Source organism: Telmatherina bonti (assembly GCF_933228915.1).
Source record: "Telmatherina bonti genome assembly, chromosome: 22".
Lineage (NCBI taxonomy): Eukaryota > Metazoa > Chordata > Actinopteri > Atheriniformes > Telmatherinidae > Telmatherina > Telmatherina bonti.
Window position 1 is genome coordinate 15,532,528 of NC_136631.1, and position 25,988 is coordinate 15,558,515.

The 25,988-nt window shown below is 40.1% G+C and overlaps 1 protein-coding gene across 2 annotated transcripts in view; it reads right to left on the minus strand.

Annotated features, from left to right (window-relative positions):
- LOC306773039 (latent-transforming growth factor beta-binding protein 2-like) overlaps window positions 1-23,889 on the minus strand; it is an 85,152-nt gene extending 61,263 nt beyond the window's left edge. For both annotated transcript variants that reach the window (XM_079262736.1, XM_079262735.1), the window contains exons 1-3: window positions 23,248-23,889; window positions 20,408-20,481; window positions 5,935-6,205 (exon numbers count right to left, since the gene is read on the minus strand). In XM_079262736.1, coding sequence (XP_079118862.1) covers window positions 5,935-6,205; window positions 20,408-20,481; window positions 23,248-23,690 — 788 coding nt within the window. In that variant the 5' untranslated portion in view covers window positions 23,691-23,889. The remainder of the gene's footprint in view (window positions 1-5,934; window positions 6,206-20,407; window positions 20,482-23,247) is intronic.
- Between the last annotated feature and the right edge of the window lie 2,099 nt (window positions 23,890-25,988).

Genomic DNA, 25,988 nt, shown 5'->3' on the forward strand with positions numbered 1-25,988 from the left:
GCACCACCATGCCTGCAAACAGAAAGCAAGCTAACCTGGTTAGCTTTGCTATTATAATTTCACTCCCAGTCTATCCATGCAAAGACACAAGCTACAACTCCAGACACACAATCATGTGCTTTGTTTAGAAGAAGCATAGAGGTCTATCAAGATGAGAACACACTGTCCAACCTGTGGGAATTTGCCTGCTCTTTACCCCTGACTTTATAATCAGACTCCTCATCTACTGTACAAGGCCTCTTCTGTTTTAGCCGCAGCCAAAAAGGGAGACAAGAGCATGATTCTGGGCATCACTTTTCTGAGCTGCAAAGCAAACTGCCAGTTGGTTCAGTCAGAAACTTTCCCAGGCTGTATGTTTAGAATACTTGCATCTGACCAAAGTCAAAGTATGAAGAGTAATATCAGACATTAAACTTAAACTTTTCTTTTCATTTATTATCCCTTCAACTAAGATATTTAGTTACTATTTCCAAGCTGATGATCATATTTTATTAATGGACCGTGCTTGACTTTCACACTCGATAGTGAAAGTTTTAGTTTTCAGTTATCATAATGACCAAGAAAATTATAGTAAAATAAATTTCCTACACAGGTGCAGCGATCACCTACTGAAGAGGGTTTTGACAGGCACTCCTAACAGTCCTGGTGGTGTGGTTTGTCTGGAGTGGGAGTGAAAGCGACCAGTGATCCATGATAAACATGGAGAACTCCCACTATGACCACAGTTTCCTCTGAAAAATGGTTGGGTGGCTGTGTGCAAAGCCTTGAGTCAACAAGCCATATAACCACCAGCCGCATTAGTCACCAGTAAAACGGTGGGGCCGACATAAGCATTACTGTTAATGCAGAGAAAATGCATGTATTGCTGTCTTTACTGGGTGTTTTTATTGTTTTTTCAACATCTGAGTGTGTTACCGGGTCTGACCAAATTTTGCAATTATTTCTGACCATATTTTCTTTCCCCTGTGGCTACGGCTGCCTGGGAAGAGATTTCTGCCAAAAACTGTGACAAAATTTGGCTACAGAGGCCATAGCAAATTTATCTGTAAAACATTGTCAAATGGAAACCATAATCACATGTAAGCTGGAAACCTTGTTTCCAGAAACGTCTCTACAAGACTTCACAATCAGCAGATTAATAAGTGACAGGTGAGGGGGACAAGATTGGGTAAAAAAGGAACATCCACCAAATGCTCACTCATTTAAAAAAAAAAAGAAAAAACATCTTGCTGAACATCTACACTGTATAATATTGTGGGGATATGCACTTAGTTTGATTATTCTTAGCACATGCATGTTGAGGATGGAAACCCCTGTCGGAATGTTTAGCAAAACTAAAACTTCTGTTGCAATTCTTTTTCAAAATCACAACTATAGCATCCAATCCTGCAAAATTTGGTTTTTTTTTCAAGGCATGCATGAAAGCTTGTATACCGTTTCTTCCTTTACAATGAGCAACAGTGCTTTCATAGGCCTCTCCCAAGTCCTAAAGCAGGGTTGTGCTAAAATAAGCACCCCTACTGACCAGATCTCATTCTGTACGATTTATCGCTTTACTAAATGGTTTCATAAACAAAGCATGCCTATGAAATTATTTCTGAAAATATCATAAGTGTGTTGTTTAAATGAGTAAATAACAATTGCCCAAAAGTACTGGTGGAAAGGTTTTTAACCGATTTAATGAGAGCATGAATAAGTCTATCAGACGGAGAAACTAGCAACCTCTAGTGAGTCACTTCACCACACTCCTGCAGCAAAGGTTGGGCTAGATCTGATACTATTTTAATCCTGTCAAATCGTGAGTGAAAGTGTCTCTGGACTCCACAACTGAAATCTAAACTCAAAGAGTGGACAAAGCCTACTCTTCCCAATGTTTCATCAGATGTTAAGCTTAGCTTGCAGAATTACTGTACAGCTCTGTTATTCAGGTAGCAGCTGGCAGCTGCTCTGAGTCTGATTATGTAAGCGAGACCAGACAGAGATGACCTTTGTAAGGATGACCTGCAAACAGCACACACATCCTGCTCTGCCCAGTTCTGTTTCCTCCAGCGAGTTGATGCCAGAGACTGGTAGAGTAATGGAGATGACATGACAAACTCTCAGGATGCAGTGAATAAGTTCTGTGTGTGTATAACCACTGTTCCACTTAAACCAGTATTCACCACTGACCCTGACCTCCATCCTGGGATTTACAGGATCTCCAACTGACAGTCACCAACCTTTCACAGTCTTTACTGCCAAGCACAGCACTCACAGGAAACACAGGGTTATAGTGAAATGCATTTGTTCCACAGCTCTGGTCAGAGGAGGAAACCATTATTAGGTTGCCAGCTGCACATACGATCTGCTTACCTAAATTTTTGTATTAATTCTGCAGAACACACACTTGGGACATTAGGGATACTGTTGAAAGGGTCCGAGTAGAGATGGAAAAATGAGGAGGAATACAGGATGAGGCTGCAGGATATGGAATTGCGTTCCATATCCCAGAATCTCTCTATGCTGTGGTTTCTCATTTGGTTTTGCATCTAGTCATTCTGTAGGACTTTTCATGGAACAGTTGGACTGCCCAGATGTCAAACTTAACTACACGAGGTAGTAAAAAGACAACTGTATTTTTGTTTGTTTTGGTTTTTATGTTTTGTTTTGTTTTTGACCAGTCAAAAAAGGAAAATAAGAATTAAAAAACTTTCCAAGAGCTATTTTTCCAAAAACGCAAATCAAAGGGTGAGGTGTAAGCTACACTGTCTGGCTAAAAACCAAAGTCGCCTCCAGGAATCAACTAAACTAACAATCTGGGCTTAGTTTAATTGGTCAGATCTACATTCAGCAACATTACGTGCAGAAAGCTGAATACCTTAATATACTAAATGACCAGATTTTTCCTTTAGTAGATATTTTATTGCTGTTATCCTTGATGGAATGGGCATATGATAATCTGACACTTCCATCATCAATACAAAATAAGAATATTAACTAAACATAAGACATACAGAGTTTGTGAGCTGCTTTAATGTACCATGTTGTTAGTAGGATAACTGGACCAGTTTAACACTGGCAGCATTGAATTATAAAACAAAAGGGCAATGACACATTTAATCCTTAAAGCTGAATCCTTACTTTTGAAAGCTTTTTCACACAATGACTGCATGTTGATGCCACTAATAAGATCCCTAATTGCCTTTACACTGAGTCTGATCTGCTATACAACAAATTCTGCCGTTGGCTAAGAGGCACTCTGGCAATACCTCTGTTTCTGTAATTCAAAAACACAGGATAACCAGTAACATCTTTCATGCCACACCGTTTAAGAGCATAAACTGATAATGACATAAGATTATTTTATAATAACTAACTCCTCCCTCATTTACCCTCTAACAAAATAATCAGATGGATCACAAAATTAATTTGGGTTCCTTAAGGCCAGATCAAAAAGTGTAAAGGCACAAGTTCTGGTACACACAGTGATTTTTCAAAGCCTGGAGCAAATATTAACTGGACAGTGAAATGATGAAGTGGTGATGTCTGGAAACAAAAACCATAAACAAAAACATAGAGGTAATTTACTTTTTCATCTTAATTAATTCATCTCTTCCTCAGAATAACTTGTCTCTTCAATCGTCCTTTTGTACTTTCCCTTCTGTTTTTTTTTCTTTGACAGGCTGTTAGTTACAGGGTACCACTGACATAACAAGCCAAGTCTTCTCAAAGTAAGACATATATATAGTACCTCACACCTTCTCTAGTAGTGAAAAATGAAAGGAGAGTGACTGAATGTACCGTGTGGCCTTTGCTCCCTCGATATATATGTGGGGGTGAGGCCAACATGATCTGTTTCAGCCTGAGCATCTGTCCTCCCTTCTCCCCTCTTCTGACTCCTTTATGGAGCCCTGGCACCGCTTTTGCTGTCTGACTCTCACTCTCCGTGACCTCACGTTGCTCGTGCTTTCTTGGCTTTGCAAAAAGTGGAACCTCAACCTGACATTTGAAACCAAGACTTGCATCCACCAGTTATCCACAGGGAACACTGTTCCACCCCTAAAAGATCGTTCTACACTGAGAGAATGTAGAAAATTTGCAGAAGTTCACAAGGGCTCAAATAGCTTCCAGGAAGAACCAAGGCAGGAATTCAAATAATTATTTGATTAATGTTAAAATGAAGAAATTTTGCAGTTTTGGCCAAAGTTTTAATTCTTTCTTGACAATGACAGAGAAATTTGGTGGTTTAAAAACTAATCCTTGGATTAGCTGGATATTTTAGAGAGGGAAATGGCTCATCTTGAACTTAACGCCACCTCTTTTAAACATTTAGTCATCCTCAGTAGAAACACGGCAGTGGACACAGTCATAGTTGAGGTATTTGTGACTCAGGAACACTGTCTGCTTCTTAGTGTTGAACCTGTAGTCCAGTCTTACTCTATTTATCCCACATCTGTGACTCAGTACACAAATATGTCCTGTGAGTCAAGAACAAAGAAAGCATGTGCATAGCAACTGTGCACCCTCCGGAGATCTTGTATTGATTAGAAGATTTACTATGACTTCAAGATAATTGTTTTGGGAAGGAGGTTGTATAAAAACTCATTTATGAACCATCTGCCAAGATATTTAGTAGAGTTTCACCGAGAGCTACCACAAACACGTGGGTGACTTGGCTAGCATTATTCCATAACACCAACAAAAGACCATATATGAATTAGCAAGACGAGCACCATAAATGTCATATATAATTGAAAATGTTCTGTGGTTTGGTGGAGAGAAATTACCCAGATGACAAACTGGCTAAATAGTGAGTGATGACCTCAGTGCCCAAACAAATTATGGCACGTAAACAGACTAAGAGCGGATTAGAGAGGCACTGGGCTTCAATCCAAAATAGAGTGCAATTTGACAAGATAAGTCTGAGCCTGTAAGCAATAACAATCCATCAAAATATTCCCGGAAATAATTACACTCTTTCAACATCCTTGATCAGAAATATGGTTTTAGCCATGGCAAAGTGATTAAATAAACCAAAATACTTATCTCCAACTAAAATGGAGCTTAAACAGTCAGACATCTAAGCCAAGAAACTATTAGGTCTGTCTGATTAGCAGTCTTCGGAGAATTTTGCTGAATGCACGAAGGGATGTATTTGTCTTTGCAATTATTTATTAGGTACATTATAATCATGGCTATTCCAATATAATAGAGTATAAACGGAAACTAAATAGAGTACAACCAAAAGACCATTTTCCTGATTGATTTCTGAGATGTGTTCATTTTTCCTTTCTTTTGCAGATTCAAATGCATTTTTTATCAAGCATGTCAGCAACAGGAAGCAAAAGCTCACTTGCTTTGCTTTGCATTTGTTTAACTCAGAGTGTATTTAAAGATTTAACATATGAAACAAGTCATCTGGTTTGATTTATAGCAACAATAAACATAAGCAGAGCTGAACTTTCTAGTAATGTGCTGTTGTTTGTTTAACAGACTTATTACAATTTCACACAGAAGCATGTCTGCAGTATATGAAAGTAATTGTGGCTTAAAAAAATACAAAGAATACTGTTTTTTAGCAATCATTGAACAAATTATAAAGAAGTACATGCTGTCCAGGAGTTTAGAAGGTGTAAAACAAATATTGAAACTGATTGATTACAAAATGCGAAGCCAGCAGGAGGGCTGATTACTGAAATTAAAAAGGTGAAATCAGTTCATTGCAGAGGAATGGCCACCATCTGTGAGTCTGCTTGCGGAGTCAATAAGAAAGTGTATTTGACAGGCAAACTTTGGCTGTTTACCAATAACAAACCAAGCTGACGCTACTGACCTCTGCAAAAGCACTTTCTGGTATGAGCCTTAAAGATTTACTCTTGAAATATGTTTGATGCAACATCGTGTGGCAATGTGGCTCTTTGTGTCTATAATAAGAACATTTTAGGAAGCACTCACGGTGTGTGGGCAGGCTGTTTGGTGGTCGCAGGTCGCGGGATCTGGACCTTGGTGGTGTCAGTTGCATGTCGCTCTGAGGGACGTCTCTGCGGTTGGTCTCTCTGGAAAGGATTGGTGCCAGGCTGAATGCGCCTCAGAGCGCCTCGTTCACGGATGTACACCTGCTCTGGGGCCACCTCCTCACAGCGGGGCCCCTGAAAGCCTGAGCGACACACACAGGTATGTGGTCGGCTGCAGGAGCCACGGTTCTGGCAGGGGGGCTGGCAGTCAGCTGAGGAGAGAGCACAGATGGAGATCAAATTTTCTGCAGGTCATGTAAAAGCATATGCCCCTCTTGTAGTAGCAGAAATGTGTTTTCCTGATTTCAACACTGGGGCTTCCATTAAATTGATTCAATCAAGGGGCTATTAGTTTCCCTTCTTAACCATTTTGGTACTTTTCCTTCAGCCGAGAGCTTCGGGGGCTGTCGGGTTCAATTTCTCACAAGCTTTTAACTGCCCTGTTTAGTCTAAAGCTAAAATGATCACTTACTTTAAATCTTTATCCAATTTCTGCCTGATATAAAGCCTATACGACAAGCCCAACGATCAGCTTAATGCTGATGGCATTTCTAAATTGATGTTGAATCCAGTGTGTATTTTCACCATAACAGGCAGCTTAAGAGGGTCATAAATGTAAGAGGTCATAAAAACAGAGCAAATAGGAAAAACTGTGTTCTGGATGCCAACCGAGAATATTCAACACTTCATCACAGGGATGGCCTCTTGGACTGTATCCTTTACTTAATGAACAATTTAAATCAGACAGTACTCACTGTGCTTAAAAGATGAATGTGTGCAAAATATTTATCAGTAGTCAGCGACCGGAGAGTGCTGAGGTTATTTTAAAGTCATGGAAAAATAATCCGTGTCACTTTGCCAACACGCCCACCTCAACCTCCCATTGCACTCCAGTAAGTACTGAAAGACTTTGTGGCACGCAATATAAAATAAACAAGCTGATCTTGTGACACAAATGCATGTTGCGGGCGGCACTTGAGGATTTACGACACTGTCCTCCAACAGTACATCACGCCGCCGGTCTGTGGTGGCTAAAGCAAACAGTAACGTTCTGTCAACAGCCCTGGAATGCTATTGACACAGATGCTGTGAACACTGACATATCGCAGGCAGAAACTCTGCCACAGCTCTTGCAGGCAGTCAAAAGGAACCCACCGGGTGCGAACAGCACTCTACCTGCTGCATACTGGCTGTTATTGCAGTTCTGACCAGACTGGTCAGTTTGCCTCCTGTATCAATGAGAGCAAACTAGACACAAAGTTTGGTGCTTTTATGAGCTCAAAACTGATAAATGTAAGCTTGAAAGTACTGTGAGACAACTGTAGCATCAGACACTTATGCCCCTACAAAAAGAGCCACATATGTTTCCTGAGCTCTAAATTGTGGTTTTCTCAATAATAGCCATGTTTAATTGAAACCCACTGCATTATGCATCATCAGGCTGTGGTATGATGAGAAAAACTGACAAATTGAGGATTAAATAACAAAGAAGAACAACTCTCTTCTCCTTTCCTGTGAAGAAATTTCATTTGAACCATCTAATTCACTGAAGTATTACATTTTAACTACTCTGGGGAAAATGTACACCCTTTTTTTGATGAAGCATACACATTCACAGAAATGTGGTTGTGGATTTGAAGAACTTGGGAAGTGATCTGAATTTTCCATCATGGGATAAAATAAGGATTGCCTGAGTTCTGTTTGGCAAGAAGTGAAATACATCATCCTAGCTAAAGTATTGGGCTGGCTGGGAGCTGCCGTCTTGTCCGGAGTCTGTTGAAACTCAAGTCAGAGATGGAGTGTTGGATCCAATGTGTTGGATTCCAGTGACACTATGTTGGAAGGGGACAACTCTGATGTGTGAACCTGCATTCTTCAAATAAAACTGTCCAGCACAAGGTTGGCAGTGGAGGCATGAGTTTAATAACCCGTTTCCAGCTGAGAGGCACGGAATTGACTGTAGACAAATATGCTGCCTGTGCTGACAACAGAGTTGACAGGTCAGTGACTCTGGGTCTGACATATGCCCCACATGAAGCTTGCATGGACATGGCATACAGTGTCACTGCCTATCTGTGTTGTCTCTGGGCCTCTGGGCTGTTGAACACATTGTCACAGTAATTGCTGTCGTGCAGATTTGTCTTGCACATCATTAAAACTAATTGCCTCACATTCCATCCATTTCACAAATATGTGCAGCAATTATTACTTTGCGAGAGTAATAATAAAATGAGAATCCATCGGAAATAAAAGAGGAGAAATGGCAAACATTCCTGGCATTGCCACTTCAGCCTTAATTATGACTGAGACACACTGGCCAAGGTTTCAGAGATTGTGTCCACATCCAGTCATCTGAAAAGAGGAGACTATTAGACGGAAGGTTGGAGCCTTCCTCACGCAAAGCCAATCCAGATGAATCAGTAATAAACACACGAAAACGACTGAATCAGCTTGTTATTTTGGCTTAGTTCAGATGTGCACAACTTACAGTCCTGACAAACTTCATGTCTGATATTTAACCTTGTTAAAGTTTTTTTTTCTTTTTTAAATAAAGGATTTGAGACTATACACACACTATTTACTGTTTGATACGTAGTCAAGAAGTCGCAGATTCTTCATGTACGCCTGCATGTTAGTTCAGAATGAGAGTCTGCGGATGTTTTTGACCATACTTTTATTTTTATTATTATTTATTTAAAATATGTAGTGCCAACATTAACTAAATGAAGACTTCCTAAACTTCTTCATTTTGACAACATTTTTGTTTACTAAGTCTCTGTTTTGAACTGCTAGCAGTATCTGCAGCCGAATGCCGGTAAAACTTTGTGTCAGGTCATGCTGATCTTTTCCATTAGATCTGTAAGCCCAGAAACAGACACAACTCTGCTTGTGAAATAAAATCCTTATCCTTATTTCTGTGTCATGAGCTTATGCATCATAGAACACAAGAAGCAGAACCCAAAATCATTCGGATGCTGCTGAACCTTTCTGTGCTCTTTGTGTCCTCAGTTGATGCTTATTGAAGCGATTTTTGGAAAATTCCGGCGGAATGATGTTAAATGGTGACTACTCTTCGGTAAAGGGGAAACAGCCTAGCTACTGCTTTTACAGGAAACCTTTAAATATGCTCATGGGAACTCCAGGCTGAGGTTTTTCCTCTCCTGCTGGCAAAAAAAAACAAAACTTCAGCATTGTTGACCGGTGGTGCTTCTCCCTTTACGTAGAACGATTGCTGATGTAAGATTGATATTCTGGCTTGTGTCGAGGGAAAATAAGGATTGCTGCAGCATGTACTGCATAAAATAAGGGGATTTTGTCATTTTAAGGCATTGGATGTAGTTTTTGGTCTTTGCTGTTAATGTTATTTTTTAATTGCCTTATTTAGACGACAGGGTGAAATTTGAAAGTAATACTTAAAACTTAAAACTCGTCTGTTGTGAAATTACACGGCTTAATAGTATTCTAACATTAGCATGCGTGACTAAGTATATGTTTAAAGGTAGAGTATGTAAGATTTTCAATATTTTCAAAATAAATTAACAAAAAAATAACTACAATCATAATTAGATAGTTTTTTAAACTTGTAGGTTCCAGTCTGTCCATATTTGATGCGTTATTAAATTACAAGTTTAATTAATGACAAAGACCCTTCTTGAATGTTTTCTGACCAGTAAAAAAAAGTACTTCTTTTCCACCAGTAGGGTGAGTATAAGCCCATTTATTGCAGAGCGGCTCTGAGCTACAGTTCACAAGCGATTCCTGCCCTCATTGGAGCTGGCAAGGAGGAGGGGTGAGTTTTGCTCATTACTGCCAACCTGTGGTCATTTGTGGAGGTAGCAGTTTTGTGGTTTTGCTCACGACCTGGTGTTTGCCACCTAGTGGTGGAAAGAATCGCCTTAAAATCTTACATACTCTGCCTTTAACACACAGCCTATACATAGCAGGTATATGAGGCAATTTATAAATTCCACTTTAGGAGAAGGTGTACATCTGCATGCATTCTTGAATGTTGGATATAGATAAATTAAAAACAATATGTGAAGATTCAGGACTAATTCAACTACACAAATCTGTTTAGATGCACTGTCACCTCACAGCAAGAGGTTTGCTGCTTCGAACTCCTACTACGGCCTTTCTGTGTGGCGTTTGCATGTTCTCCCTGTATACTCCCTGTTTATGCGACGTGTGTGTTCTCTCTGGGTAAACCTGCTTCATGGTCCAAAACGCTCCTTCCTAGGTTACCTACTGTCTCCTAATTCTCCTTTGGCATCAGTGTGAACATATATAGTTTATAATTTCTCCACTGGGTCACAGTTGCTTGTTATGATTTTAAGTTTATCCATTCAACTAAGATTGCCATTCTTGTTCCCCATCCATCGGACTCTAATTTCATATTTGCACTTATTTCACTCCATTACAATCCACCAGAGATTTGCCTTCCCTTTCTGTGACTCCTACTAATATAATCCATCAAATCTTTACAGTGTTTTCACGAAGCAAGGGGCAATCTGAAACCATTATCTGACATAATATGTTGAGAAATCTCCCTGCTTTGCACAGGTCAACTGTGCTGCCAAAGGTAACCCGACATTTCTGAAAATAATATTGATAATGAAAGCGTAATCACAGTAATCTTGGGATGGACTCTCCACAGACAGAGAGCATTACGCGCAATTATCAGATTTAGAGGCTTTAAGCTGAATTTAGTAGAATTTGGCAAAAGGCTCAACTAAGGGCTCTTTCAAACCCTGAAATGAAGACATAGGAAGTAGGAAAAAAAGACCATGAGATAAAATAGCATCAGATTCTCAGCAGTTAACTCACGAGTGGTTGTTCAAATATGACTTAACACATTAATTTAGCAGGTTTAATGTCCATGTGTGCATGAAGATGTTATATTATAGGAAGCTAAGGCACAATTCTGAAAATTGTCCAAAGTTGTCTGCATATCTCTGCAAAACATTAATGGACAAGTATAAAACCTTTTGTGATTGAATGTGTAATGCAAGAGACCTCCTGTTAGGACAGCAAAGCTTTTTCCCTGATAGATCTCATGAATGAGTTCAAATATTTAAGACTGTGGAGTGCAAAGATTACATTTTGTTTAAAAATTCCCCTCTCATCCTTACTCCCTGTCCAATGAATAAGTAAGAATTGGTCTTTTGACCATTTAATATAGTTGCCTCTAAACGCTAATCATTTCAAGTGTTAATCTCTACATGTGATTTCCACATGGTTGCCATGGTTGTACAAGTGATCATTTCAGGTTTGACAAAACTAACTAACTTCGATCTCCACAAACAAACCTCTGAGCTCGTAAGGCTGCGAGCTCCCATTAAAAGCTCAGGAACACAATTTCATAATCAGAACCAGAGGAAAATGGTCCATACACTGTTTGACAGAACCTTTATTTGCTTTTTGTGATGAATTTTACAAGAGTCATATTTCACCAAATCACGGTATCTCTGTCATTTTTCAATAACAGTGTGGGTTCTTTGGTCCAGTACAGAATCCAAAGCTTTTCTTCTCCAAATCCACCTCAGGTCTGCGAGGGAATTTTGTTAACCTACATCTGACCCATGACACAATATACATTACTTTTAGCCATGCCACATTGTGCCTCTGAAACACCCCCTCAAATGCTAACATTACGCTTCTAATGAGCCACATGTTTGGGGGGGGGGGGGGGGGGGGGGGGGGGTACACCAACAACTTGTAAAGCTCACTCTTAGAGATATGTTTACCAAAAACCCACAAACCCCATCCTCCAGAGGGATCACATCCCAACAACTTCCATATGGTCTTTGAGCAGGAGGGTGCAATGATATATGACTGGCTACAAGCTACAAAACCAACACAGCGGCCTCAGTGAGCCTGTGTGTGACTAAAGTAGGCCGATGCTTGTTGATAATGTTGCTCTCTAAGTGTCAATCAAGCTCAGGCTTCCTTCCGAGAGATCTTCTTCAGGTAATGTTATTTTCTTACATCATAATCTCTGTAATAAATAAATAACTCATTTTGAGTGCTATTGAAGAATGCCTGCCAGCTTTGAATGAATAATTGTAATTTGCCCTGCTCTTTATTACAGCTTATTAACAAAATTGTGCAAATGAACAAAATAAGAAAGTCTAAAACAAGATGTCTTGGTCTAGATGACGAATAGTACCTTATTTTCACCACACTTTTGTCAGTGGTAGCAATTAGAAAAACATGTGGTGCAAGGATGCCAAAACAGGGCTCAATTGCAACCTACAAACAGACGCACCAGCTGGAGAGGAGAAAGCAGCACTCCTGGTTTGGGAAGAAAAACTGAGAGCGAGCTGTCCAGTGTCTCTGTTAATGATGGGGTTTCTGACGATGGCGTGTGTATTGATTACAGGATCTGTCTAATGGGCTATAACTCTCCACAGGGCTGCCAAAAGAGAGTCATGCCCCCAAACTGTAAACTGTGCAACCCCTACAAATCCATGCACGACATTTAAAAGCCAAGAAGGACTCAGCGGCTGTCTGTGCTGCAGTAACTTCAACCCCAGCACCACGACGTCACCAGAAAGAACAGCATCTTTAAAACCTCCTTCTGTCCTTATAAAACAGAGAATGCTGGTATGTTGGCGTAGTTCTCATCCATGTCTGGGCCACTTATTTACATTGATTTAAGCATTGTGGTTGAAATTGTGTCTCACCATTTAATTTATTTTTCTCATCTGAAGTCTTAGTCATGCAAAACCATTATTTAATCACTGAGATACAGTATATTATCTTAATTCTATTCATAGATTAAAAAATGTTTTTTTTCACCAGAAAAAAAAACAAAACAACTTTTAGATCAGCTCCCCAGCAGGAAAGATCTGGTCAGCCATTGGGGTCACAGAACACAGTGCAACATGTGCATGTCGCCTTTAGTAATGATTTGAAAAACCTGTAACAATGCAACCTGTTTTGTTAAATGAACGTTTTTTTTCTGTCAACAAGTTCATGCTTTCATGTGATTTGTTTGGCTGCAGTAAAAGCAAATCTCCCAGCACTATTTAAATGGACAAGTACATGTGTTTGACCTTTGTGATGAGTTTTTGTTGTAGCACAAAAGTCAGATGATTGTGTAAAAAGAACAAAAAAAAAAACACTTCCCACTGTGTGTTAAAAAGGCTAAAAAAATGTCTTGAACCATCAATAAAAAAGTTAACCAAACTTTTTGGATGCTGTATTTGAGGTCAGAAAGCGTTCACACATGTACATCCTTGATAATTCACCAGCTGCTTCCCACATGTAACCGCCAAAGGCATGTATTAACCTTTTAGAGTTCAGGATGAAAAGATCTGGATGTATACTGCAGTTTTGTATGAAATTCACCCTTACCTACAACATCAGAAAACAAAAGGCTCATTGGTTTAAACTGTCAAACATTTCCAAACACACACACAGCAGCAGATTTTATTCTGTGTTTTATGGCAGCATATCTACAAGCAAACAGTATACCTGTTCTCTAGTGGCACATACCATTTTATTTCAACCATTACCATTATATAGCTAATAATTATTAATGGTGAGTTAACAAAGAAAGGAGAAAGGAAAAAGTCAGAAAAAAACGACCAGGGTGGTTATTTAGTACTTCATCATGAACTGTCAGAGATAAGGATAATTAACGTCAGATTATTATATCCATCAGTATCTCTGTTATCAGTAAATATTTAGTCATCCTTGATGGCAGAAAACTGTTAAGTTGTAACAAGACATATCAAAACATTTTTCATGAATGATGTTTTTCTTTGCTTGGATTTTATCTTTACTAATAACTCAATGTTATATCATAAATGGCTTGATCTGAAGTGTATGACTGAATGCAAAGTGATTGCAGGAGTCAGCATTTGTCAATGTTCTTTGGCACAGAAATTTAATGCATGTTAATTATTTTATGCCATGCATTTCCCCTTTCTTGTTTTGATCTTGAATCATGGTTTGTAATATAAATAAAGTTCGACTGACTGATTAAATAATTTATTTCTCATTCTGATGCATCACAGCTGTATGACTGAACAGGCTAACAAAAAGCTACAAATTGCACATTTCAGTCAACAATACAACATGAACAATAAAATTTTTTTTTTTAAAATGCTAAATATTTTCTCCAATTCAATTAATGTGTAATGTTCGGTTTTCTGGGTTTAATAAACACAAAGTGTGATGCACCAATTAGCTTGAAAAGGTGCATAACGGGTATCTGATCAGTATCTTGTATCACCATTTCAGGCCTAGAAAATACGAAAAACTGATAATTAGCAGTGATTTGTCATGAATAAGTTGTCTCTCAGCTTGAGGAACCCACAAAATGCAGTTATTGTTTGGAAAGACAGTCTAAAATTACCTTCTCATGATGAAGGTGAGCAAGAGATGAAGTGACTTTTCTGCTTGAGGAGTTATGTTTGAGCAGCACAGCAGGCCAAAGAAAACTGTGAGGCAATCAAAAAGAAACTCCGCCCCACTGCCTTTCACTCTGTCAATCACCAGCCGCTTAAGAGACAGAAAACAACTTTATTCCTCCTCATGAATGATGCACCTTTCATCTGCACTCCCTAAAAAAAAACAGGTTTAAATCAAAGCCCATCTGTGTTGCTTTTTTTTGGGGGGGGGGGGGGGGGGGGTGTCAAGCTCTCATTTTTGGTAATACTTGCGGCACGTTGCCATATGCAGCGTATGCTTTCAACAAAACATAACGATGTATAATGTGGTAAATTTAGTCGGCTGCAGAAACCACAAACTTGCGCTTAATCTCTGGTAAAATTAAAGCCAGTTCCCAACTGTGCAGCAGAGATCCTTCCCTCAGTGTTTCTATACCGTCCAATAGGTTCACACTGTGTGTGGTAGACCATGCCATTAATCCAATTACAACAACAGCCATGCCAACTGGAGCACAACACAACACAGTGGTACAAGTGAACTCACCGGTATGATTTACACCAGCACTTAAGATGTTTTGTAGTTGTGCTTAAGTCACAACTTTTTGAATGCAGTCTTATATATTTCAAGAACTTTTAGAGAAATTGCTATAAAATTCCTGATAAAAAAAATACATTTTCTGATATCTAACATATACTACTCACAAAAAGTTAGGGATATTTGGCTTTCAGGTGAAATTTATGGAAAATGCAATATGTTCATGCTACAGTGATATAATATCATAAAAGTAAGACATTTAAGTAGAAGGATGCACTACTGATTTCCTCATCTCAAAAAATTCATTCAACACAAAAGGTAACAACAATGGTAGTTACACCACAACAAAAAATTTGAACGTCTCAATATCTCGTCATGTGCCCTTGAGCATCAATTACAGCTTGACAACGACGTCTCATGCTGTTCACAAGGCAACTTATTGCCTGCTGAGGCATGGCATCCCACTCTTCTTGAAGGGCAGCCCTCAGGTCATTGAGGTTCTGGGGTGCAGGGTTTCGAGCCTCTACACGACGGCTCAGCTGATCCCACAGGTTTTCAATGGGATTCAGGTCTGGAGAGAGTGCAGGCCATTCCATTTGAGGTACACCAGTCTCCAACAGCCGTTCCCTGATGATGCGGCCTCGATGAGCAGGAGCATTGTCGTCCATGAAGATGAAATTAGGCCTGTGCTGTTCATGTAGGGGCACAATCACTGGATTAATGATGTTATTCAGGTAGTATGGGATTGTCACTGTACCATTCACAAAGTGTAGGGCAGTTCTGTACCAAGTGGACACCCCTGCCCACACTGTAACACCGCCACCACCAAAAGCTCGCCTGGTGACAACAGTGGCTGATGCATAGCGCTCTCCCTGACGTCTCCAACATCGTTGCCGGCCATCATTTCTGCTCAGTGTGAATCAACTTTCATCTGAGAACAGCACTGAGGCCCACTGGTTCCTCGTCCAGCGTAAATGCTCCCTGGCCCATGCAAGACGATGATGCCTGTGCCTGGTGGTGTGGTCAGGTACCCGTGCAGGTCGTCTAGCACGCAGACCACGCTGATGTAAACGGTTTTGAATGGTCTGACGTGACACTTGGGTGCCTCTCACCTCTCTTAAACGTGCCTGGAGTTGAGTGGCATTCATCATCCGGTTTCTCAGGGCAGTGTTCACAATGTAGCGGTCATCAGCACGGGATGTGGCCAAAGGACGTCCACTTCTAGGCCTTTCTGTGACTCTTCCAGTCTCTCCATATCTCTGTTGCAACCTGCTGATGACACTCTGTGACACTCCAAGCTCAGTGGCCACTTCTGTCTGAGAACGTCCTGTTTGAAGCATCGCAATGGCAAGGGACTGTTGTTCCATTGTTAGGTGTCGTCTTGGTCTCATGATGTCAAAATGTGAACAGCATGATGAGGACAACTGTTTAAACACCAGCTCTAACTGAACCAGGACATTTATTGGTCAATTCAAGGATCACACACCTGCCGTGATTTTTACCGTTAAGCTCCTTGTTAGAGAACAGCAACTTGTGCAAAATTTATTGAAACATTTAATAGTTGGACATGTGCATTTAAAAGCTTAGAGAAGATCACATTAAGTTCACCTGTGCAGGTTTGAATGCATTTTAGGCTTGTTGTGAAATTTCACCCAAAAGCTGAATATCCCTAACTTTTTGTGAATAGTGTATGTCCCTTCAAGATGATATTATATATTTAGTGGTCCATGCCTTTGTTGTCTTTAAAAAATTTAAATTTGTACTTCAGCTTATGAAAAAATATCTTACAAACCTCTGATTGAGCCATAAGAATTTTTTTTTAACTCTAACAGCATACATAATCATTTTGTCACACAAAATACAAGCTTAAAAAGATTATTGTTAACATGCAATGTAGGCCTACATGTGTGAATTTATTGTACAAAAACACAACAAGTATATAACCCATCACTTCCACCTGCTGGGATTCTTAAAATAAATCTAACAAAAAAACAAGATGTAAAGATATGTGACTTGGGCCTTTTTGCCATGTGGTGTAAGGCTTTGTATCCAGGCAACCATATGCACAACTACGGATGTGATCACTAAGCTAACTCTGTGGCTAGAATTTTGATTCAGCGCATGGATCATCTATCATATGATCATCTGGTCAGACCACCCACAGATAATTCTTATTTGACTGAAAACTTTATTCAGTAAATCAAATATAAGAGTAAGACCCCTACAGGCAGATGCAAATGAGAAGAGATTAGATTTGAATCTCTTCTCCAGTAAGAGAGGCTTTAAATGTTCTTAATTACATTGTTTTCCTTCCCAAGAAGTGTTGTTAACCAAAACTTTAAAACAGTAATCACACAGCGATGTACAAGACACCTAATTGAAGGTTACTGTATTTACCCTAAAACAAGCCAGTAATTCAGACTTCCACTCCAATTCCACTGATAAGTAACTTACTATTTTGTAAACAGCAGTCATTCCCAAAACAAGCTGCCCAATGGGATGGATTTTCTTGGTATTAAACAAATATGCTGCTTTCTTTCTTTTTGCCAGTTATTGGACAAAAATCCCAGGGTTTATCGTTCCTGTTGTGTTCAACAAAAGATTGAATTTTTGTTTTAAAGCTGGTTAAAAGTGCTCTAAATTGAAAAAAAGCCTTTAGAAAATAATATCTATGGGTGTAACAATGAGCTAGCATCTGCAGTTATAAACATGAGCGTTTCATCAAGGCACTGACAGCAACTGTAATGCAGTCGACGACTAATCATGTTGAAACTAAAGCAGAACTACTGCAGGGCTGGGACTGGATTTTCTATACTGTGCTTTTCATCTCAGATTTGATAAACAGATGTGAAATTTGACAAAGTGGGAATTAAAAGCAACTGAAGACCCAGAAACAAGATGCTTCATTCATCTGCATAAGGAATGGAGCAGACAACATCCCACCTGGCTTCATTTTACCAGCCAACAACAACTCCCAAACCTCTGGTTTTTAGCCGCCACTGATAAAATTATATAAATCTACAAACTTCAATCTTTAATTAAGGTTGTAACTTGAACTAAAAACAATAAATATAACTAAGCAATGGACATGCTGTGCTATTTCTAATGGATCAAAGCTGCCTCTCAGACAGAACTGGCTATTTTGAGCACATGAATCGCTTTAATACACAAACAAGTCTGCAAACCATCCGTCTTGAAACTAAGACATTCAGCACTGAAACATCCAAGATGTGGGCAGGGGTGAGTTTTTGGAAAGTCAGAGATGACTATCTCCAAGTTGACCCACGCAGATATGAATGTAGTTTTTTTTATAAACATATCTAAAAAAAAGAATAGGAGCTCTGCTTGGATAAAAAGTGATAGATTTCCTGTCATGTATTTATTCTGGACACATTCCAGTCACACAAGGAGGTATTGTAAGGAAGCCACAAGTTTAGATACTCATTCCAAGCCTGCAGCTGACACTTTCAATATCAGACATTACATCAACCCCTTCAGCGAGAAACTCCTAAATACAGCTCAGCCACGCTATGTTTTCCCTTTTGCTTCCAGCCGACAGGTTTGTTCCTTTTCTTTTCCCCACTGTGAACATGTTTTCCCATGCTGCCATCTCCTAATAAAGCAGCCTGGGATTCAGGCAAGGACAGAATAAAGAGAGCCCGGGCCATTTTTTTCTCTCCGGAGGTCTTGTACGTGGAGGCTTCCAGTCCCAGTTCCAGTCTGAGGCCTTTGTATTGGCACCTTGCCGACTGTGGAGCTTCACTCAGCTGATGATAACATAGCCTCCAGTCAGACCTGGGTGAGGGCCAAGCTGTAAGGGGGTCCAGATGGTTAGACAGACCCCTGGCCTGCTCACATGCACTGCCTTGTTTAACATCGGCATGTTAAGCTGAACCTGTTACTTTCAGGCAGATTTAAAGTATTTACTGTCTTAATTTGGGTAACAGCATCTCCATATTAGATGTAATTTAAAGCTGTGTAAGTGTGTCTATCCGGGGATTGAGGAAAACATGGAAGGAGGCCCTGGGCAGAAGGGAAGAAGATTTAATAAGAAGACTGTCGAGGCCAATCAGCTTATTGTGTAAATGACCACCTTAAATGTGTGTGAAATGGGTTTGCGTGTGTGAGGGGGAAATAATTAGGAGAGTAGAACCAGACAAAACAGTAAACAAGTTTTTTTTAAAGCACATCTCTCATGCTGCATGATTGATGCCACTTGCAGCGCGGGTGTTTTTCTCACTCGTAAAACTCTAAGATAACTTTTACTATAAAAAAAAAGGTTCTTTCTCCAACCTGTTATTTCTGCCTACAGGAAACAATAGTAGTCATAAACATGAAACTGAAACATGACATTCAAGCAGTAACAATTTTAGGTGTAAATCAACAAAATGTTTGCTGTGATTGTCCAGATTCAAGAAAAAGACAGAACTATCAACACTTCTATGATGGAAATAAGCTACTTTAACACCTGTCTCTGTCAATATTTTCTTTAAGGAAGCAGTAGATAATTCGTTCACAGCTGCTTTCTTCTATTTCACTTTTAATTATCTGGCAGATAGAGTTCCAGTGGTGCCGTGGTTAAATAAAAGCAGAAGCAGTTCCACCTATAATTACAGGCTAGTGTCAGAGACTGAGCCAAGTGCTAACTGCTGGTAATTTCCAAGCAGGATGTCACATGAAAAGAAAAGGCAAAGCAATGCTTCATGAATGTGACCGTGGGGACAATAACAGCCTAGAAAAACTTTCATAGGGCAATTCTGTTTGACAGAATGGTCATTAGGATGCATTTACTGTGTTATTTTTGCATGAGAATGTAAGCTTGTCAAATTTTACTAGATGAGAACCCACTAATATACATAACGCATGTCAGCTTGCTTGCGAACTCGCGTACCTGTGTAACAGTGGTTGTCAAACAATGAAATTTAGAAGGTGAGTGAAAGAATAAACATGAAAACCTCTAGCCATGTAAAAAAAAAAGATGGCAACATACATCTTCCCCTCTAGTGTTTCCAAGTGGTAATGCTGCCAACTCTGCTGTTGCAGAGATTGGATCGCTTTTGTTTGCAAAGCCGCGAACAACAACACAGGACATGTGAAAAATCAACAGATCAGAAATACCAGAAGAAAAAAAACAAACTTCTGCTTTGCTCGGAGTATTATAAGTACTTCCTGAGCTAAGAGTTTATTAATTTCTCCCATTTATAATGAAGAATTGTGTGATTGCAGACACGCTACCTTTGTGCTATAAAATGAGCCTTGCTCCCCCCCACCCCCCCACCCCCCCACCTCCTGTCCTGGATGAATTTACATGGTGAAAGCAAGACACACTGGGAACCACTCAAAAGGAAAAGGGTTCATTATTTCATAACCAGAACATTTGTGCAATCAAAATTCACTTCATAATGATATATCAATGTGAAAAAACCAGTCTGCTGCTAATTTAAAGTTTATATACTGCCGTAAACAATATTAATATTACTTACGTTTTATGCAGCGATTGGTTGCTGGTGCCAACGCCCAACCAGAGCAGCACTGCTGACCTCCACAGACATTAGGCCTGAATAAAGAACCAGATATACAGAAACCAGGGTGAAACACAGCATTGGTCGTGTTAATTAGACTTATATGAACATAAAAAGTCTTCTCATCATCCACAGAGGAATAGTTGCAAGTATGAAGAGCCACAGATTGTTTCGTAACATTAATATATAACGAAGTAGGTGTATGTGTGGAGTTTAAGACAAGTGTTGGAAATTGATTGTCGGTTGGGTATGTGTGTGTTTGAGTGTGTGAGAAGGGAGGACCTGAATTTTCTTTATTGTGTTTTTATATTGTGTAAAGCACTTTATGCTACATTTTATTGTAGGAAAAGTGCTTTATAAATAAAGTTTTGATTTGATTTGATGATTTGACGGACAGATTTGACTGGAAACGCTGCTGTTGTTTCTTATCTGCATGTGGCCTGTTGATATGGCCTGTTGATATGAACACCGTTGATGCTGTGCCATAATTGCATTTCATTTGACAAAAACGTCAGGGCAGGTCACGAAACTCTATCCGAACGAGGGCTCACAAAGTCTTTTCGCTGTTGAGCGAGAGTCCTGCTTGAGCACAAACTGACCTTTAAAGGGATTATGAGAGCCACGCAGACATGAAAAACACCCTGCATTTTCTGTAAATCACTGAACAAATGAGAGATGACAAGTTCTAAATAGTTATAACTGGATTCTTTGCACCCTTTAAACTGTACTTGTACTGCCAGCCAATTTTTGAGAGGAGGCAAATGAAAAGGTACCAGACCGCAACAGTCTACATGCCGGCATGGATCTGTGCCCTATTATCTTTTCACAAGATATTAAAGTAAGTGGATGCCTGACTCACAGTGATTTGAGAAGATACAGGGATTGACTCATTGACCTCCATTGGATTGCTCTCATTAGAAGCTGCAAGTGTTACTGAGGCGTCACTGGGATAACATGAAGATATTTGGGCCCTCTGGCAAGCTTAGCTTTGTCATATATCAAGCAGATCAGGCCAGGCGTGTGCCAAAAACATCCGTCATCACATCAGTCAGCAAGGGATTTATGTAAGTAATGCACACCTTTATACAACATTACTACCAACGCTCCAGGTGAAAACACATGTATGCTTCGATAACACCTCGTTCACTCTTGGTCGTATTTTGATGCGGTCGAGAATCATTTCACCACAGAGCTATCAGGATCAATCAAGGCTGTGGCAGGTTTACTGAAAACACGAAGAGTCACACTGAGTCAAACTCCAAAGTAACAGAAGGCAAAGCATTCCCGGCATCCTCAGCGCTGAGGGCTACAGTAAATGAGTGAGCTGAATGGGAATTCCAAGAGGAAATGTGTCATGCAAACACTTTCACTAACAAGCAGCAGATGATTCCTCTGAAACGAATGAATCAAACTGTCACGATGGCCACGCTGACTACTATAAAGGTAATGTTCCTGCAGATTTACGCAACACTCCTTTTATGCCTCCTTAAAACTCAAAGAACCACTTTCATTCGATGCTGGACTATGTTTTTTTGGCAATGTCAAGCAAGGCATTCATTGCATGCTGCAATAACGCATGTTGGCTCTAATACTGAAGGCAACTGTTTTCTTTGCACACTGCTTTAAATAGACAGCACCCCATGTCAAATATGCACTACTGCAACAGCAGAACAGTTGTGTTTTTAATGTGAACTGGATTGCAGCCAGTTGATTGGCATCAGCTTCTGATGTTATCTCTGTCCTTGACTAGTCTCGGGTGTGAGATGTTCATTTAGATCCTGCAAAAGAGAAATATCTAGAGAATTACTTGCAAATACCTAAGCATTTGAATTTTAGAGTGTGTTTGACATCTGTGATGTCTTTGTAAATTGATGATTTGAACCCTTTATTTCATGATAATTAAAATAAAAAGTGTCCATAATCTGTCAACATGATGGAAATTCTAAAGGCTGATATGACAGGGATGTTTACATTGAACTGTCTGCAGTTCAAAACGAGCCATTAGAAATCTCTGTCTGATTACCTTGTAAACATTCACCCTTCCAGTGTGCATGGCGCTTTGTCCCAACAGAGCAAACAGGACTGCAGGCACGAGGCTTCATTTAACAAAAAGAATAGAGCTCTAATATGCAAACAATCCATGGTCTTGTTTAGAGCTAAACAGTGAAAAAAAAATAAAAATAAAAAAAACAGAGAGCTACTAGAGAAACAGGTGTTTCTGATCACTGAATTTGCAAATGTTCACAAAGCAGAGCTTTGGTTGAGCCACTACAATGCACAGCCACAGGCACCAGCACTAAACTGTGGCACACATGTACATGTAGGGCAGCCACTGTGTCACTAAAACTTAAAAATAATGTTCAGTAATGGGAGGGGGGTCGCACTGTGCCAAGTAGTTCCTATTCTTTTGCGCATTGACAGCTTTTTAAACTTTCACTCAGCCCCATGATCAGCACACCTCACTTATCATTCTGTCCTGCCATGACCCTCATGAGAAACCAGTCTACATTACTGTAATTCATGCCTGGCTCTCTGAACGACAACTTAATGCAGAATACACAGAAAACTGCGACTCTTGTTACATCATCTACTGGTTTTCCTTTCAGGGAGAAAGATTCTGCTAAAGTGGGCCACCACATTACAGTAAAACCACATGGACTCATGCTGGCTACAGTAAAATAGGTCACACGAAATCCTCCCAAACTGCTGCTGCAGGACTCTACTTGACTGGCTTGAAAAGTTTGACAAAGCAAAGTCAAATATTTATTGTCGGTTATGGAGCACTTGGCTGGAAGTCTTACCCAACAAGTCGCCTGGTGCTGGCAGAGGTGGGCTTGCTGCTCTGCCTGCGGTTCACTCTGGTCCTTTGCTGCTGGCGCACCGGGTGTCTGGGGGTGCGCTGCGCAGAGACCAGCTCTTCCCGGGAGGCGTCAACAGCGTGAGCCGAAACTGTTTTGGATAAGTGCCTGCGATCCTCTTGAGCTGATGCTCCCCTCTTAACGCGGACCAGAGCTTCAGATTTGCTGGTCCCAGTGGAAGTTTCATCGGATGAAGCGTCTCGTGGTGCTCTTGGAGAGTGACCCTGACTGATCCCCCGGGACTGCTGCTGGTCCCAGATCACCTGGCCTGCCCCAGCACCCTCTTTCCTCCCACCTGTTGTCTCCTTGTGACTGTCACCCACCCGCACGAGCGCAACTATTAAGACAATCAGCACAGCAAGTCGTGCAAGCTCCATTTTGGACATGTAAGGTTTTAAAATTACCGCGTAAAGGGAAGATCGCGTTACAGTTTTATTAAGAGCCACTAAAAAACCGGCAAACAGGCCTATTAAAAAAATGCAAGAAGCCCACGCGCTCTGTTCAGAAAGACGGCATCCTTTCCCAAGAATGAAAGAAACCTGGATACCTCTTCATAATGCCCAGGTAAGTCTCAACGCAGAATGTCTCCAGGTTATCAAATCAGCACTTAATAAAGAGTCCAGCAATGAAAACGGATCAGCTTTTTTTCCTCTTTCCAGGACCGAAAAGAAAGTTATTTTAGGCAAACATTATTCCATCTGTTTTTAGTTTATGTTGAACAAGAGAAGTGGCGCAAAACAGAGCAGCGCGCTGGCTACAGGGCTGCTGAAGCTGTGCTCCAAGTGAGAGAGTTTGAATTGTGCTCCCATGAACATCACCACCTCCTTGGATCTGAAGTCACTGGGAATTTTTTGTAGCGATTGCATGCGCTTTGCAAGAAAAGAAACACCCCCTTGTAGAGTGTACTGTTCCGTCCACACACAGCGCGTCTCGGTCCATGTGGCCACACGCACTTTCTCCGCTCATTTACGGGATGCCGCTTTTCTGTTTTTCTTTTTACAGTGGCGCTTTTGAGCACATAGACTTGGGGGGACTATATGCATGCAGCTGCGTTGATAATTATCGTCCATTTAGATTTGAACCGACAGACTATTACACTGTTATTAAAATGAAGATTGCCACAGCTTCCAGATGTTTTCCTCCAAGAGTTCCTGTGAAAACACAGAATGAGTTCGACTTAGAAGACCTCGTAGTGATTATTTCGATTGTTTCTAATGTATTTGAAATATTTTATAAGTAATTTAAAATATATTATGAGAAACTGAAAAAAAGTCAATTTTGCAACATATGCACCTCTTTTAGAGATTTGAGTGGGAAAAAAAAGTGCATTCTGCCTATTTGTTTACACTCATACTGTATTTTGGGAGCTGACAGCTGAAAACTGAAACCTTACAAAACTGGTCAAGTTATGTAACAGATCCCATTCACCTCTCCTCTCAATCCATGCTGCATCATCACTTTCCCTCTGAGAGTCTGGAAACAACACATTTCTCTTTTCCCCATAAGGTCTTAAACAACCCAAAGATAGCTGGCACGTTCCTCTCATTCAGCCCACAAAGATGAGTGGTCTCCAAGCACTATTTCCTTCCACTCACCATTCAAAACACTGCGGACTGCCCTGTGCACATTCACAGACTGTAAAAAAAAAAAAAAAGTAGCTCATCAGCAGAAGAAACTTTTTAAAAAAAACTGGATACTGTATGACACACACCACTATGTTGGAAAATAAGTGTGTAAAGACTTGCTCTGAGCTGCACCAGCTGATTACAGCTCATCCTCCACCATGAAAAATCAAATTAGAAAAAGAGGTTGCAGTTGTCATATGACTGTCCAGCAGTGTTGCCCCACCCCCAAAGCTTGCTCTCTTAATGCCTGCTGTAGATGCCTCTGAAGCTGATCATGGCCAGCTGACTCTAACATCCATACTTGGATATTTGCAGACAGATTTCCTCAGTGATCTGTGTAAAAGAGCAACTGGCTGCAACTCAAGTTGAGTGTCACTGAGCATTTTAATGGGTTTCTGTATCGTCTTGAAGAGAAATTCCTTTGTAGACCCTTGTGGCAGGTGGAAACCACTGCCCTTCCAAAGCAGATTTTGGAGGTGCATTTTAATAATTTTTTAATAAATTTTACATATGAAAAAACCCCCCTCTATTATTCGTTCATCTGCTGTATATTTAACGTACTACTCTGGAAAGGAAAGTTTATTTTAAATAAAGTGCACCTGGAAATTTGAATACAGATTTTGTATAGACTTTGTTACCATAAAATGTTTTAAGGGAAATGTTTAGCAGAATGAAGGTAACAAATAGAGAGAGAGATGATCCAGCAGTGGTTTACAGTCAGACTTCAGGTATATTATACAACCTCAGAGAAGCAGTTTTTTGTAGGAAATTTTTTTTTTAGCCAAACATTGTGATTTATCTGATGGGGAAATGTTGGTATTTGCCTGCACTGAATTGCAGCTCAGCCACAAACATGCACAAACATGTGTATGTGGGTATAGCATCTTACAACACCTCTCCAGGTAATGTAACACATTCTCTCCTCTGTCTTTTTAATTGACCTGAAATCCATGCAACTACAGGCATAACTCCCGTGGCACAAGTATTCCTGCTTGGGAATCACTAATGACCTGCGGACCAGCCGTTCATTTTATAACAACCATCCATGTTATAAAAATG